This window comes from Ceratotherium simum, chromosome 15 (genome assembly GCF_057802395.1).
Source record: "Ceratotherium simum simum isolate JZ-2026a chromosome 15, ASM5780239v1, whole genome shotgun sequence".
Taxonomy (NCBI): Eukaryota; Metazoa; Chordata; class Mammalia; order Perissodactyla; family Rhinocerotidae; genus Ceratotherium; species Ceratotherium simum.
In genome coordinates, this window is record NC_141914.1 from 36,265,503 (window position 1) to 36,283,646 (window position 18,144).

At 43.2% G+C, this 18,144-nt stretch overlaps 1 protein-coding gene across 13 annotated transcripts in view; it reads right to left on the minus strand.

Moving 5' to 3' along the window:
* Positions 1-18,144, minus strand: part of ST6GAL1 (ST6 beta-galactoside alpha-2,6-sialyltransferase 1) — a 123,549-nt gene that overhangs the window by 23,674 nt on the left and 81,731 nt on the right. For 11 of the 13 annotated variants that reach the window (XM_087439874.1, XM_087439884.1, XM_004424593.3 and 8 more), the window contains 3 exons: positions 15,237-15,372; positions 10,803-11,460; positions 3,705-3,802 (listed from right to left, as the gene is read on the minus strand). In XM_087439874.1, the coding sequence (XP_087296000.1) occupies positions 3,705-3,802; positions 10,803-11,409 (705 nt within the window). In that variant the 5' untranslated portion in view covers positions 11,410-11,460; positions 15,237-15,372. Of the gene's footprint in view, positions 1-3,704; positions 3,803-10,802; positions 11,461-13,776; positions 13,895-15,236; positions 15,373-18,144 lie in introns of all 13 variants that reach the window. The other 2 variants (XM_087439877.1, XM_087439876.1) reach the window with 2 other exon arrangements.

Below are 18,144 nucleotides of genomic sequence, written 5' to 3' on the forward strand. Positions count from 1 at the left end.
TTGTAGAGAAAATAGAGGCCCTTTCATTCATCCACTACAAACGGCCTCCAGCTACACCCCTCTGGTTCTTCTTCCTGCTGATTCCCTCCTGCTGAGGTTAATCCTCAGCTGGGCTTTGGATCAACACTCCCCCCCATCACTTACTTATTATCTCCTCTTGTTAGTAGACTCAGTTTCTCCCTCTATTAACTGATTTCTCCTCATTGACTTAAAAAAAATTTTTTTATTGTGGTAACATATACATAACATAAAATGTACCATTTTCACCATTTTTAAGTGTATGGCTCAGTGGCATTAAGTACATTCACCCGGTTGTACAACCATCACGAGCATCCATCTCCAGAACTTTTCCACCTTCCCAAACTGAAACTCTGTACCCATTAAAAAATAATTCTTCCCTCCTCCCAGGCCCTGGCAAGCACCATTCTACTTTCTGTCTCTATGAATTTGACTCACTCCAGGTACTTTATATAAGTAGAATCATATAGTGTTTGCCCTTTTCTGACTGTCTTCCCATCGACTTTTAAACATATTCAACTCTTTCCAGTCTAAAAAATGAAAAGAACAAAAACTGGCCCTGGAACCCCCAACTCTTTATAGCTATTGCCCTGTTTCTCTCCTGCCCTTCAGAGCCAGACGTCTTGAAAGAACCATCCACATTTGCCTTCCCCACTCACTCCTCCATACTCTCCAGTCTGGCTTCTGGCTTCATCACTCTCCCATACAGCTGTTGTTAAGGTCACCAGTGGCCTCCACTTTGCTAACAAGAGTCTATGATTTTCAGTCTTCATCTAAACTCGCCTCTTAGAAGCATCTGACAGGGCTGACTACTCCCTTTCTCTCTACCCAAAACTCCTCTGTAGGTCTTCTCTCCTCTCTACACACTCTCTCTCTAGTGTTCTACTTCAGTCCCCCTGTCTCATTGCCACACAGGTATAGACAATTCACAAATTCTCATCTCCAGTCCAGACCTTTCCACTCAACTCCAGCCCCAATGGTGCAACTGCCTACCTGACATCTCTTCATACGTTATCTAAAAGGTAGCTCGGATCAACCACATCCAGAACCACGTTTTTCTCTTTTCCTTGCTCTCTGACCCTAGGCCTTACAACACAAAACATCTTCAAGTACTTCCAATCTCAGTGACTTCTAGTCGGCCAGTTACATAAGCCAGAAACTCAGCTGCACCTTTGGCCTCTCTCCCTTCACCTCTCACATCCAGTTCAACATAAAGCCGTTGACCGCACGTACCAAATAGCTCTCAAATCCATTCTTTCTCACATTCGCCTTCATTTCCACGCTGGTGCAACCACCAGCATTTCTAGTACAGATGACTGCAAAAGCCTCCAACTGTGTCTCTCCATCTACTCAGTGCCTCTGATCAGATGGAAGCCAGGAGGTTTACAAAATGCAACTCTGGTCATGCCACAAAGAAGAAAACTTGATGCAGCCCCACGACTTGCTCCTTCTTACCTTCAGCCTCATCTCTCCCTACAACCCCTGCACATACATTCACCTCTTCCTAGGTCCTTGCGCTGTGGCCTTCCCTACGCTGTTGCCTCTTCCTGAAAAGCTCTTATGCCACCCTTCTCAACATCTACTCCTACTTCTCCTACACAGCTAAGTATCACCTCCTTGCTTTTGCTGACTTCTCTGACTAGGGAAATTTCCCTTTTATAGGCTCTGGTAGCACCTTGACCCTCTCCTTTGAGTTATCTGTTGCAACTCCATATGTCTTTGTATGACTATTGATTGTACCTGTAAGCAATAGGAGAATAGGGGCTGGGTTCATCAGCAGCCTCTGCACCCAGCTCAGTGTTTGCACACATAAATATAACTGTAGCCAACAGTTATTGACACAAGTGCCAGGTACAAAGTGCTTTGCATAGATTTTCTCACTTATTCCTCCCAACAACCCTGTGAGGTAGGTACTACTATTCTGCCTTCTCTACAGATGAGTAAACGGAGGTATAAGTAACTTATGCATGATCATTTAGCTAACAAGAAGCAGAGCTGCATTTCAACCCTAGGCAGGCTAACTGCCAAGCCTATGTACTGACTACTACGCTCTCTTCAGTACTGTCCGTATTTGTGGAAGGAAGGAAGGAAGGGCAAATAAAATCTCTCCAGGATATTTAGGAACCATCTTACACAGAAGCAGAGGTAAGCATTTGCACTCCCTCAGGTGCCCTCCAGCTCCAGGATTTCTGTGCCTGGGGCATGAGAAGGGAAAAGAGAAAGAAGAGAAAGCGTGTCCCAACTCCTTTACCTGATTTTCTAAACTTTCCAGAGACTGAGCAGCCAGAGGGTCCATCCTCATCTCCTTCTATAGGGCAACATGAATCCACACCCACACCCCCACACCAGCCAGGCCTGCTTGACTGTCTCCTTCATTCCTATGAGTCTCGGTCCTGCCAATCCCACTTTCTGGAATGCCCCCCTACTGCTATTTCTCCAAATCCTGCCCATCTTTCAAAGTCTAGCTCAAGAGTCTCTTGCTGACCAATCTATTTCTTTTAACCTTCCCTCTTATAATTTATAATAAAAGTAATATAAAAACACAAAATATAAGATTGAACAATAAACAGGTATTAGAAGCACCTAGAGGCTACTAGAAGATAATACAGTGACAGAAAGTGACTTTCTAATGATAATAATAGTATTTGAGGAAGAACAGAAAACAAGATGGTGGCTGCTTGTAAAAAAGTTGAGTTCCTCAATCCCTGTCCCTGTCATAAAAAGGTTCCCATGACTCCAGTGGACCTCAAGTGGAAAGCAGTCCATGCAGGAAGCAGCTTCTGCCCAGCTAGTAAGTTCCCGAAGGTCAGGGAGTGCAGAGATCACTGTCTGAGAGAAACAGAAGTAGAGGCCTGGCAGAGGCGAGGAGAAATGTATATTCTACTGGGACAGTGCTGGAAGGGCACTTATGATGCCCTCCAGGATTCATTCCACACCCAGGAGTCCTAGGCAAGTGTAGGGTCTAAACACTGACATAACAATAGCCAAGACTCACATGTTTACTCAGAAAGGACAAACATCAGTGGTTGTGAGTGAGGTGAATGGGTTTGCAGCCCTAACACGCTATTTTTGAAATGTGAGTAACCCATTTGTTCACACTAATTAAATCTATTAACAGAACTTTGTGGCAGGAGTATTTCTCAAGTTTCCATTAGTATTGAGAAATCAGCATGTGCTGCCTGGAAATACTTCATGAGACTAATTATCTAGGGGAATTCATGAGGTCATACATGAATTCAAATGCCATATTACACATAATCCTAATGGTGATGATGTCTTATAATACTTGTGTAACATTTTACAGCTTATAAAGCACTCCCACATGTATTGCGTCATTTACTTTTTCTAACACTTCTCACTCCCCCTGGATATTCTCTGTTCTGTTGTTCCTCATACAACAGTCTGGATATGACCTGGCAGCTGCAGGGACAGCAGAAGTCTGCTTTCTCTGGGCGCTGGACACCTCTATTAGTGCAGACTAATGCCACCGGGGCTTTCTCATGAACACATCACCAGGTTGGGTCATGGAATCACGGTCTTCTCCTTCTCCAGTGAGGAATCCGAGACTCAGGAAAGTCAGGGGACTTAATTAAGCTGGCAGCTTTGATGTGCTCCTAGTAGATACATTCTACTTTAGAGCCCATACTGTGGCCCTTCTCTCCATATCTGCACAGAAGAAATTTTACCTGAGAGTTCATCAGGCGAATGGTGGTTTTCGTGCCCACGTCTTGTTGGAAGTTGGCTGTGGGCGCCCCATTAAACCTCATGACTGCATCATGATCATCTATAAACCACAAGGAAACAGAAAAGAGGTGATGAGCACCAGCAATATGCAGAAAGAGAGAAGGTCTGGAGGAGTGAGAGCAGGAAGAAGGGGAGGGGCAAGAGAATAATGCTTCCTAACCTTTATCCCATCATGGTACACAGGGGAAAATCATCATATTTAAATGGTGCAATCAGGTAAAGTTCATAGACAGAGATGACCACCTGTCTGCCCATCCATTGCAAGGGCTAATGATTTTGATATCATCGAAATCTATTCAATGATATCAGTGTGCCTCAGCACAGCAGAAAAGTTAACAGGGCCAGTGGAATCACTATTCTGGTTACCAAAGAAGCAAACCAAATATTCCCTTGGTATCACCAAGCAAACCAAATATTCCCTTGGTATCACCAGTAGGTCACATTTCTATCCCTGTCAGAAAAATGAAGACACTTCCATAAGCTCAGTCTAACCCACAAGTGCAAAGTACCCCGTAGCACTCGGAAAAGCTTGCAGTGCTCAGCAATTGGAAGGAATTCATCGTGGCATCCAGGACTACTCCCTAAGCATTCCATTTAGGAACCTGAGGCCTAGGATAGGTCACAAACCTGGGTGGTAGAAGAGATGGGACAGAAGGTCACAGAGCTAAACTAAACCCTATATTTTCTATTAAAAAAAAAGAGAGAGAGAAGAAGCTCTTTGTCAGAAACAATGTCCTAAATCCAGCCAAGATCAAACAGACCACCTTTTAAAAAAATCTACTCTCTCCCTGGCTCTAGTTCCCTGCCATTGTAGCTGTTTAAGCAGAGTTTGGAAGACTTGGAGAAGTTTCTCTACCCAGCATTGACCAATCTGATGGGGAAGGGAACTGATGACTTTTAAGACCCATCCCAACCCTAGGCCTCTATGATCCTATGACAACTCATCCCAGCCTTACTTGTTCAAGCAAATTTGGGGTTCACCACTGAAATATGCATGAGATTTGAGGGTAGCCGAATCCTCCATTGTTCTATTTCTCTCCATGTGGGTTGATTTTTGGTGGTTCTTCATCCTCAAACGTGGGATCAGGAGGAAGGGGGGGGGTGCTTTTGGCTCAATAAGATGATCTGAAGGGAACATACCCACAGAATTAAGAGATGAAAGCCACCCTCTTTATTTCAATTCTAATATATGTACAAAACCTCAGGAATCTAGACATGTCACTCACAAAAACAACCCTGTCTGCAATCCTAGGACAAAATATTATTGAACTGGATTGAAAATTACATGAGATGTACATAGTCCAAACTTTATGAGCTTACAGGGCAGGCACACTGAGCTGCAAATAGGGAGGAGGTGCATCTTTATACAACACAGATTGCAACAAGTTTTGTCAGAATCAGTCACTGGTTTCAAAAGTGACCAGTAGTAATCACATTGGGCCATCAGATCCATCAGAAACTCCACTTAGTCAGCTTCCCCATTTCACAGATGAAAAAATTATTAATCTGAGGGTCCTAGTAGAAAAGAGAAGACAAGCTCAAATGGAGTAATTGAGAGTTGAATAAAAGGACTACTTACAAAGTTGTAGGCACGGTTTAAGGAAATCAACAAGGAATGGGTTGATATCCCAGGGTTGGCTGCAGCAGGGAGCTGTTACTACCCTTGCACCTAATGTGGCAAGAGGAGCAGAGACCCTTGGCTGAAGAAGGCCAGCTACCAGAACTGTGGCCTTTAGGAGAATCCAGCTACTGCTAATGTCCAGCTGGCGAGAAAGGAATCAATACTCCCTACTCTCTTTCCTCCTTCCCTCTGACTTCTAGGCCTGAAGGGACAAAAGAGAGAGCAGACTCAGAGACAGAGAGCCTCTGCTTGAAAGGGGCTGAGACTTTCAGTCAAAGGAGAAAAGCAGCCTGTGGTCACTCTGCAAGGAGAGATCTAAAGGGACAGATACCCTGACCTCACTCTCCTTCTCAGATTCACACCAGGGCTTCCATTGTCCCACCCCAAATAAAAGCCAGAGGGTGAGGAAGCCCAGCTGACAAGTCTAAGATTTCAATTTCCCAGGGCACAGAGTCAGGTAGACAAGGGTGGAAAGTGGACTTGGAGGGGCAAAAGGAGACCAGCACAGGAGGCTCAGGCTAGGCCTGGTGTTGACCATAAGAAGGGGGAATATTTTTGTTCATTCAACAAGTACTGATTAAGCACCTACTCTTTGCCAGGCACAGCTCTAGGTGCTAGAGACAATGACTGTGAGCAAGAAAGACAAGGGCCTTGCCCTCAGAGATCTCACAATCTACTTGCAAGGAGAGAGACAATAAAGAAGCACAACCACTTATACTCCAGGTATTACAGATTGTGATTAATACTATGACACAAATAAATTGAGCTGGGTAACAGAGACCCTGAGGGAATCTCCTTCAGCTAGAGTGATGACTCAGGAAATGCCTCTGAGCTGAGACCCAAAGCGCGGCCGGGCATGGGAAGGGTCCATGGGCAGGGTCCAGCCAGAGGACGCAGCAGCGCCAAGACCCCAAGGCAGATAAGGATTTGGCTGGAGACAAGTGAGTGAGAAGAAGAAAAATAAAAGATGCATTTAAAGAGGCCAGCAGGAACCACATCACGCAGGCTGTGGGGCCAGGTATAAAGTGTAGGTTTTATTGTAAGAAAAGAAAAATTCAGTCAAAGAAGAAAACCTTAAAACAGGCCAATGAAGTGGGCTCATAAAGAAAGGGGATAGAATCCTTGTTTGCCAAATCGCCCTTGGCTACTGAAGGCTGAAGAACTTTTGAACTCAAATAAGCCTCTAGGAAATCAGCAGGAGAAATCCACAGCCACCGGGATCCCAGCAAACAAGACTTACAAGGAGGAAAGCTGAGAAAACAGGGGACACTCCTTCTCTTTTACTTAGAATTAGAGTGCAGAAAAAGATGCAAATTAGAAAAGGAAGAGATAAATGCACCAATGTGCAGATGATATAATTACATGCCTAGAAAATTCAACAAAATCAGCTCGTTAGTCAATTCATAAATACATCAAAACCCAGTGCCCCCACGTAGTGAGTAACTCCAAACAGCTAGAAAGTACAGTGAAAGAAATTTTATCACAATTTGGGCCAAACGTTTTTTATATTTTCAACTTAGCTTAATGAATCATGTAACCATTTATGGAAGACTACATTCTGATTCTGGTTGGAGAAATTAGATATAAAATAGATCAAGGTCATCCAACTATGGCCCGCAGGCCAAATCTGGCCCCTCCTCTGTTTCTATAAATAAAGTTTTATTGGGACACAGCCAGGCCCATTCACTTACTACTGTCTATGGCTGCTGTGGCACCACAACAGCAGAGCTGAGTAGTTGTGAGAGACACTGTATGGCCTCAAAACCAAAAATATCTCCCACCTGGCCCTTTATAGGAAAAGTTTGCTGACCCCTGATATACACAATCATGCTCTCTGAGCTGTTCATTCCAAGGGTGTCTTCTCCTTCCTCACTCTACCCAAGAACTTGTCCCACCTCCCCCAAGCTCCATCCCCCTTTGCCTTTCATTGTATAGTATGCTCCTGATTCTCCTCCAGCCCTTCTCGCTGGCCCTTCTGAACTTTTTTTGCTTTTTCCTATTCTTTCTCTGTTCTTTAAACTTTCTGTAGGTTTTCTCATCAGTCTCTTTCCTGGATTACAACTATCACCTCGATACAAATGACTCCTAAGTCTGATCTCCTGCCCTGACTCTTCTCCAGAATCAAATACCCAACTGCATAGATACCTACCCAGGGAAATCCACAAACACTTCAGACTCAGCACATCTAAGATGAAACCTGTCCCCCTCCAGAAGACTGCTCCCTGTGATACGATATAGCCTGTTCCCAGGCTACAAACTCTGGCTCTCGCCTCTCGCTCAGTCATTTCTACTGAGATACCAAGTTCTGTCTCTTCTACCTCAAGATGTCTCTCAGATCAGACCTTTTCTTTCCATCACCACTACCACTACTCAGACAGGACTGGCACTTCTCACCTGGCTGTGGCAATAATCCCTAATAATAAAGAGATTATATAGTAGTCCCCATAGAGAAGGCAACTCAGAGAGAAACGAGAAAATGTCTCCAAAATGCGTATGATCCCATCACTTGCTTGCTCAAAAGCCTTCTAGGGCTCTCTGTGGCTGAAATAATGAAACCCAAAGTCCTTCAACATTCTCTAAGAGCTGACTCCTGGCTACTTTTCTGGCCTCATTCCTCAGCCCTCTTCACCCACAGGGCCCCATATCCCAGCCAAACAGGATTATTAGTGATGTCCAAATGCACTCTGCACTTTTTCCCAGGAAGCCTTTGCTTCTTGCTTTTGCCTCAACTCAGAATGCTCTTCTCCTTTCCTCTAGGAGAGCAAGTAAGCAAGAATATCACAGGATTTCGGGGTTTTTTTTTTTTTTGGGGGGGGTGGTGAGAAAGATTGGCCCTGAGCTAACATCTGTTGCCAAGCTTCCTCTTTTTGCTTGAGGAAGATTGTTGCTAAGCTAACATCTGTGCCCGTCTTCCTCTATCTGGTATGTGGGACACCGCCACAGCATGGCTTGATGAGCAGTGTGTAGGTCCACGCCCGGGATCCAAACCCCGTGAACCGCAGGCCGCCGAAGCGGAGCGTGCGAACTTAACCACTATGCCACCGGGCCAGCCCCTAAAGGGATTTTTAATCTGACAAGGAATTCATCATACTAAATTTTATTATAAAGCTACAATCACTATGAGGCATGAGAGCAGAAGGGCTAAGTATGGGGGCCTTTGAGTCAAAGGACCCAGTTTCAAGTCCCCGTCTGCTATTAACCAGCTATATAACCTCTTTGAGCCTCAATACTTAGCTTATCAGTAAAATGGGAACAATTATCATACCCCCCTCACAGGATTGCTGGAGGGATTAAAAGGGCAAGACCTGCTAGGCACACAGCAGGTGCACAATGAGCATTCCCCCTATTGGTTATAATGTTTTAAATTATGCTATTGTTTGAAATGAAAATTCAAGCAAATCTAAGATACTTTACATGTATACATATCAAAAATCATTGAAAATGACTGAGCCCACCATTAGCTTGTTTGTGGGACTGCTGGAGACCATTTTGCAATAGACAAAAAAAGAACCATAAAACTTATCTTACTTTGGCCCTCTAGCCCGACTCCTGAGGATATTTCCCTTTTTGAAGGACAGTGGTAGTCACTTAAGTTATCTGCACAAAAACCCTGTTAGCAGTACTATTTGTAAGAGCAAACAGTTTGAAACCATCTGATACATTCGAAAGATGGGAAGAGGCTGGACAAATTCCAGGTGTCCTGAGAAGGCTCTGGACCTGGCATGCTGCCTGATGCTCAGAGGCCTTCAACAGAGGGCCTCTCCTTTCCCTTTTCTCTTTGTATTCTAAGTTCTTGTTTTGTATTGTTGATGCATCCATGAATGAATGCTTTAAAATACCTGTTAGACTAATTCCTTGCCCAGAGGAAATATTCTACAAAAGGAAGAACATTTTAAGTCTCACATGCAATTTTTGTTACATCTCAGGATCCACGTCCTTCTGTGGAAATACATATTTGAAATTATAACTGCAGTCTATAGAAAAATATTATCTTAACTAATGTTTATTTAAATCACTCCAAACTTTTATGGAGGGCATGAAAATAAAGATTAGAGTTCCAATTCATGGAAGTATTAGGCTCTGCCTCAAACTTCAATACAAGTCCAGCCAGGCAGACAATGATAATTCGACATGGAGAAGAGGATCAGCTAACACCAGGGATGTTCTATACATCACCATTATAGAGCAAAAATGGGAAGAAAGAAAGAAATTTAGTGCCATTATAGATGGACAAAAACCAATCACATTTAGTTTCTAGAAAATGAAGTCCAAAAGAAATGAAAAAAGAAAGAGCAAAAGTTAGAGTGGGCTGGTTATCTTGGCAGCTTTTATTAGTAAGTGCTGCCTATTTGTGGAGGCACAAACTGTGATCTCATCACTTCTTTCTGCTCCAGAGAAGCCAATTTGGGTATACTTTTCTTCTTTTGAGAGCCTGTGCTTGGTTTTAGGCCATTTTTCCTGGCAGTCATACAAAGGAAATAAAAAAGGAGACATATGACCTCACCTGCTCCGGTACCTTCCAGAGCCTGACAGAAGAGCAAGGCTTCCTGTGCCTCAATGCTTTCCATTGTGAAATGCATCAGAATAAAGAAAACACATGCTCTCAAAATAAGGGAATGAAGGAGCCTTAAGCAAATCCATAGTTCTGTATTGTACATGTTTACAAATATAGATAGACTTTCTATCTTTACGAACCGCAAAGAATTTCAAGGAAAGCAAATTGATATATTCTAACCAGGTGGCTTTTAATTTTTTGGGTCACAGACTCCTCTGAAAATCAACTGAAAGCTATGGACTCTCTGGAAAAATACTGATTTACACACTTACACATTATACACATATTACACACACACTTTACACACATCTAATCCACAGATATTTTTGCATGCTATTTTAGGGATTCATGAACCCCCTGAACTTGGCCCACAGCCCCCAAGTTAAGAATTCCTGCTGTAATTAATTCTTTTCAAACAGAAAAGCTGAAAATTACCCAGATAGTTGAGGCCAGAAGAGAAAATTAGTCTCTAATTAATCAGTAAAATTACAAAATGTCAGGACCTGAAGATAAAGTAGAGATCTGTGCTTCACGTATTTTTAAATGTCAGTTATAGTGTTTGCTTACTGGTAGCGGTGGAACTCTCTTTTCTAATGAAATCTTATAGAACACCAATATCTAAGACAGATAAAAATAAAGCTATTCTAATTGATAAACATGCTGGGAACCTGGATCCCCACCCTTTCAGCAGCCCCTGTGGCACCTCTGACTCATGAAGGAAAGTTGAAAAACACTGATCTGGGCATGCTCCACTAATCCACGGAGCCACGCTGGAGCCCCTTGTCTCCAGTCCCGTCCGTATGCCCAGCTACTCCAAATGAGCACTGGCTATTCAGATAACAACCTTAACACCCCAGAACCCACCTATTTCTCGGCCCAGTCGGGAGGACTTCAGAGATCCCGCTGATGAGACGACAGCACACCTGCCCCACGGCCCAGCCTTGGTCCTAATGTTCTCCTCAGGCAGGTAACCCTCCCACTCAGAGGTGTTGAAGGGAAAATCTGTGGCCTCTATCATGGATACGTTCACGTGGTCCCGGAGGCGGCAGCGCAAGACCTCTGCACTCAACTTGACACCTGGCCCTGGCCCCTTGTAGGACACTTTGTACTTGTTCATGCTCAGATAATTCTTCCAGATCTTCTGCAGCCTGGGGATAAGGTTTTTGGAAGAGCTGTCCTTGTTCCACACCTGGAAGGTACCCTTTGGCTTAGCCTTGGTTGGGCCCCTGGGATTGCTGAGGTCCTGGCTGTTCGTGTGGGGGTCTTGGGCACTGCTTGAAGATGCAGACGGGGAACCAGACCCCGGGGCCGGAGTCCCCAGACTCCTCAACACCTGGAATCCCTTGGTTTGCAATTCAAGGGATTCATAGTAACTCCCTTTCTTCTTTTCCTTCCACACACAGATGACCACAAACAGGAGAAAGGCCAGCACACAGCAGCTGAATTTTTTCTTCAAGCTGGAGTGAATCATAATGAAAGATGTGTTCAAGGAAGCCACTCTGTGCTGAGCAGGAAAACGAGCCTAAAAACAGTGAGACAAAGCAAAAAATGATATAAAGAAAATCTAAAAGTCGTGATTGGCAAAAGGGCTGAGCAATGGATTTAGAGTGACGAAACTTGAATTCCAGCCCTCGTCTACTTCCCACCAGGTCTGCAAACTTCAGCAACTCTCAAAAAAATTCACCGTCTGCTTGGGTGAATGTTCTCAGAGAGCAGTCCTCAGATGCTCCCTTCTTCCTCTCTGAGCCCTGTTTCCCCTACTCTCTCCGGAGAATACTTGATGTATTCTCCGCCCTGAATCTTAGTTTCATGTATTCTTGGTCTAGCTTCCTGACTGCATGCTGAGTTTCTTCAGGTCAGAAACCACATCTTTTGGTTCCTAGGGTCTTACACTATCTGTTAAATGAAGGCACACATGCTTGAAGAACTAGAAGAAAAGGAAGAACAGGCTGGCTGGTCTATATCACAAGAACCCAAACTCCCTAAAACCCTAGGGGGCCCCACATCCTTTTAAAATTGCCAGAAAAAGACCTCTTGCAATAGACAATGCCATAGATTTGTGATGCATCTCTCTAAGGGCTGTGGTGTTGGACTCCTGTGTGTGAAAAAGACCAAAGGCCAGCTTCACGACATCACATTTAGGTTTACAGAGTGCCCAGCAAGAGTGTTATCAAGTGACAGGAAGGTGCTTCACCTCACAATAAAGTTAAGAAGTCTCAATAAGATAGCAGACATGTGACCAAGTAAGGCAATGAAAAAAAAAGTTGCATTAAGCACACAAGATGTTATTTCATTTAATTTTACCATAACAAGGCCACTGTGAAGCACAACTCCAGCGAGCACCATGCATATGATAGTCTAATACAAAGGGCATCTCCTGAGCTGTGCAGAGAGGCCCTGACCATCACTAGCCATGAAAGTGTTATAATCTCCATTTCATAGATTAGTAACCTGAGGCTCTGAGAGGTTAAGAGAAGTGCCTAAGATCACAGAGCTGAGTAAATGGTAGCACTGAGGTTCACATCCAAGTGCACTTGATTCCATAATCCATGTTCTTTTCATGCACAGAATTGCTGAAAGTTCTGGAAAATGGATTTCACTAAGTAAATAGAGCCTGAATAGTCCCTTTTATATCTGGGTAAAGATCTACTTTTTTTTCCCAGAATTTATTGTGTAACTGAATGGAAGGTGGAAGTACTTTGAACTCAAACAATGTCTGTATCTTTTGGAAAACATTAAACATTAAATTCTTTCCTAAATAACCGGATTTATTTACATAATGAGTCTAAGCAATCACCCCAGGGTTTGCTAGCTCACTAGGGATCTATAGTCCCTTCCCATGGAGCTCGCTCTTACAGATATCAGGGATAAGGTGGTACGAGTAGTGGACTGGGTAGTCACGAAACCTGGGTTCTCGTCCCCATTCGTGGTGACCTTGGCAAGTCACTTAAACTCTCTGCACCTAAGTTCCTGTAGAGTAATCATCTCTGCCCTGTCACATTCACAGAGTGCTGGGAGGACCAAACGAGGATGGTGTCAATGGGCTTTGAATGAGCTAAATGTAAAGGCCCGGGGGGTATTCTGCACAGAGACCAGAGAGCAGCCCTCGGCATGAGGGCCCTCCCTGTGGAGGTGACGCGGGACAGTGACCAATGGCAGAGTGGAGCACTGGCCATGACTCATCAACTTGAGCTTCAGGTTCTTCATCTGAGCCTCTTTAATTTAAGTGACATCTAGATTATTCTTAGAATCCACTGGCAGTACCAACCAAACCGTGCTTCTCACCATCCCAGAACTCAGGAACCAGTGGCTCTGGGAGGATGGGTTCCTACCTTGAGCTGCTGAAGTTTTGGAAGTGATGAAACATACCCAGAGGGAAAATTCAAACATGAGATCATGAAATGGGGGAGGGGGCTTGTTGCATCATCAGAAAACTAAGAAACTCAATTTCTTCAGTTACCCAACACAGCCAATCACATGACTCTATGACAGCTGAAGAAGAACTAGAAAAGAAGGGAAAGCAGCATTTAAGAAGCACCAACTATATAGTAGAGTGTTTACCTGCAATACCTCATTTAATCTTTACTATAATGCTATGGGATAGATAGTAACAACCCCATTTGAGAAAATGAAGAAACTGAGGCTTAGCAAGGTTCCAGGGCTTCTCTGAAGTCAACAGCTAATCAGTACTAGAACCAGGATTCCAACCCAGGTCTGTCTGACTCTAAAAGTTCATGGTCTTTGCACTAAAGGACAGGCATCTGTGATAAGACAGTGAAAAGTCAGTGTTGACCAACAGGACTCAGAAATCAGTCCCTAGAGAGATATCTCAACCTACCAGAAAATCACAGAAAACGCCCCTCACCGTCAGCGCCACGCCATCATTGCCCGTGTGCACTCTCTATCACTCAGGCAGCTCTTTCACAGTAATTAGGTTTATGAGACCCAGTATAACCCTGTGAGGTAAACAGAGCAAAGTTTATTAGCTCCATTTATAGCTGAAGAAACTGAGGAAAACCTCAGTAAATGTAAAAAATTTTCAAAGTTGCATGAGTGATTTAGAAATGGTGGAATTTGGACTTAACTTTTCTGTGTATGAGTGAAAGAAGACAGGAGGTACGGAGGTGGGACCTGATTCACTGTCTCATGAGCTGAGGCTCAGAAGGGACTGGTGTTCGGCCTCCTGCCAGCAGCTACTCTCCACGGTTGAGTTTCCCAGGAAACAAGAGTTCCCCCAAACAGCCAGGCACAACCTGAAACCTTTATACAGCCTCAGCCTTCAGGGCCTGTGCCCCGTCATGGCCTCAGGGCACCTCAGAGCTCTCAGGTCTCTTGACATCACCCTCTGTTGAGGCTCCAAGTCCCACTAGCTGGCTGGAGCTTCTGGTCATAGACACTTAGAGCTTCAAGACCCTTGCTCATCTCTCCAGCTGCTCTCGAGAGATAGAGACTGAAGAAGTTTCATCTAACCAGCCCAACTGAGGGAGAGAAGTAGCAAATTTTTCTCTCCATACTCTTTGGGAAAACACACCAAGTTTTGAATTTTCACACCCCCAGACTGACTTCTTAAGCCTCCAGGCCTGCACTGCTGCTATCTCTCCCCTCATCCATTTGCCTGTCAATCAAACAGCATCACCTTTCTGCTTCTGGCCTCCTGTGGAGCCCACCTCCCCTTCAGCACTACTCTTGCTCCCTGCTGCTCCCATCTAGTGTTTAGTAATGCTGGCTTCTCATGCTGACCCCTGCTAGAGGGGAAACTCCTCCTGGCTCATTTCTGAAATTCCAGTGCCTAGCACAGTACCTGGGATAGAGTAGGTACTCAATAAAGGATTGTTGAACTGATGGCACTGTATCAATGAATCCTTAACCCCCACGAGGCTTCTAGAAGAATGCAATAACAACTCACATTATCACCTACAAAGAACAAGCCAACACTGAACCAACAGAAAGAAAATCTCAACCAAAGTAAGGCCCCTGCCCTGGTCTACCCATCGCTACATGCCCAGTACCAAATGCAGGGCTTGGCACATAGCAGGCACCCAAAAAAGGGGGACTGAATTACAGAATAACTTCAAATCTTATATTTATAGTTATAGAAATAGGCAAATCACCTATCCCCACCCCTCACTGAATTAGGACTAAAAACATATATGAAGAAAACAGCAAAGCTATAGCCAGATAGCCCGACTGTGAGACCCTGTGACTTTTACCAGCACACTCTGCCATACCACATACATTTTTTATTCAGGAATGTACCCCTTGCTGCCTCCGCAGCCCACCCCTCCAGGTGTTACTTACCTGCTTCTGGCTAATCCCCCTGGGGCTGCAGGCCCTCCAGGTCCTCAGGAACCAGCACTACTCTCCATGGGAGGGATATTTGCTTTATTGGGTCTGGAGGCCAAGGCTCACTTTCCTCAGGATAATCAAAAAACATCTGCAAAGAAAAAAAAAAAAGAGAGGAGGGTTAAAGATTAACAAGATGGATAGGTACTTCCCCTAGTCTCCCCCAGGGGCCCTGGCCTAGGCTACAGGCTCAATCCAGGAAGCCCTGAGGGCTCAGAAAAAGAGAGACAAGAGCCTACTACAGGTGCACTGCTCCGGGTCCAGGATCAGCACAAGGATCCTAGAAATACACTGATACTAGATAAGAACATGCTAGAGAAATAACACAGGCACCATAGACCAATCTGGAAAAAAAAGAATTGTTTAGTCACTGGTTTGGGGATACATAAATAGCAGTTTGGGGGAGAGAGGATTTGGTTCATTCCAAAATAAACTCTAAACAGATTTTTAAAAAATTATTTATTATCAAAGAATATTTAATGATATGTGAAAGTTCAATCAGTATAACGTTAACTGAAAAAAACAGATTATAAAACTGTATATACTATCCAAATTCAGAAAAAATACATTTTTAAAAATGTACAGGTGAGACAGAGAAAGAAAAAAAAAATACACCCTGGATGGTAGAATAATGAGTATATTTATTTTTTATAATCTTTTGTATATTCCAAAATTTCTAAAATGTACATGCATTACTCTTAGGGTTGGAAAAAATATTATAAAAATATAATTTTTAAAAGCTACAAATAGAATTCTATATTTGTCAGCTCTTTCTTCTTTCAGATGGAATATAGAAAAATAACAAAGGAAAAGTTTAATAGTCAGTTGCATGAAAATTCCAACTTCTGTACATGAAAATGCCAACTTCTATATAATTCCAACTTCCTACTATTAAAAGGAAAACAAGAGTCAAGGTATGCAAAGGGTTAATAGAGTAAAAGCCTCCCCAAGTAAACAGGCAATCAACATGAACAGACCAATCACAAAATAGAAATTACAATTAACAAGCATATGAAATCATGATTGATCTTGAGAGAAACCCAAAAGAGGTAACTGGAATATTAAGATACTAAGTTTATAGAACTTACATTAGTCAGCAGTTTTCAAAATGATAATACTCATTGCTGGACAGATTGTAATAAAATTGGTATATTTTGAGGGTATAATATTTCTTATTATGTTAGAAATCAAATTAACCTGTTTGGAAAGTAATCAGGCCATAGACTTAAGACTTGTGACTATTTATCAAGTTATTGTACTTCCAGGAAATAAAACTAAATAAATAATTCAAAGGAAAAAAGATTCTATATTTTGGTTTCCTCACATGTAAAATTATTCCCTACCTTACACAGTTGTGGTAAGGCTTGAAAGAGGACTAATGGGATAAAGAACGAGTTCTGTAAAATAATATGCACGTGAAAAAGGAAAATTGTTTTCGGTTCCAACATTATTTATAATGGTGAAAAATCTAAGATTAACAACTAAGCTTTCCCCAATAGGGAAATAGTTAAAACTATGGTACATCCACCAGACATAAAATATATATATAGTTGTGTATGTATTTAAGTAGCAATAGGGAAGAAAATGCTTAAAATATTATAACAAAAAAATGACACAGAAAATGTTATCTGTGCATACGTCATTGTGACTAAAAGTTAAGTATGTGCAAATACCTAGGAAAAAATGTACTTGGTTCAGACCTGAAAACAGCTGATAAGCAAACTGATAAGAGATGAATTCTCACCTTTCCGTTTGACTTTCTTTATTATTCTTATTATGTTAGTTGAGTAACTAAGGCAAAACTGTTGGAGATAGTATTGAAAATACACTTCAACCTTGTATATCAACTTGACACCCAATACTGGGCTGGCCTCGAAGCCTGTCCTGGGAGATGCAGCATTAACAGAACTAAGAGGAGGCCATAATGGCCATAAACCAGCTTCATCCCATGAACTAGGAGGAAATCCTTCCCTAAAGGCCTGGGGTTCATGCTGGGGGAATCCCAGCTTTTCATGACTAGGAGGCAGGCAGGGAGGCAGGCTCTGGGCATGACTGACTGGGCAAAGTGAGAGGTGCCATCTGTTCTCTGTGAAAAAGTGCAGAGCTCTCTTTATCAAGTCAGAGAAGAATTGGCTCCCTGGTAGAGTCAGAAAATGTCTCTGATAGCTATCCCTCTTTTCATGTTAAGTAAGTTTCCTTTGTGGCATGCGAGTTTGTAATTATGCATGCATTCATGTTATTATTTGATTGCCATCTGTCTCCTCCTGCTAAAAACGTAAACTCCAGAAGTGGGAAATTTGTCAGCCTCCTTCATGACTATCTTCAGGGCCTAGATATGTGTTCAGCACATAGTAGGCACTCTATTTGTTGAATGAATGAATGAGGGGGAGGGTTGCCAGCTTTGAAGAGGTCTATGCTTACCTCAGGTATCATTGGTAGAAAAGGGTCTTTCCCCGCATACTCACAGGGAACAATGGACAGTCACCTGACCTTTGGATGAAGCCTCTTGCCTGTGAATGCTGGTTCACTGCTATCCCCCAATGGATGAGCTGCTAGGGCATGAGACTCTTGCTTGGGTTCAATGCACAGACATCAGAGGAGTGCAGTGAACCCAGATCTTCCTCCCTCACATCAACTGCACCTGCTTGGAACAACTTGTCCTCTAAGAAGATAAAAATCACTCCCTGGTCTTGATTTCCAAACACCAACCAGTTTAAACAAAAGTGGTATAACTGTCAATCTAGATCTATTGTAGGTGGTGAGGGCCTTCCAAAAATAGTCACTGCTGCTCAGGAAATAACAGCAGTGTTGATCCACCATCAGCTGCAGAAGTGATAACAGAACCCCCAACCCTCTGGGTGAG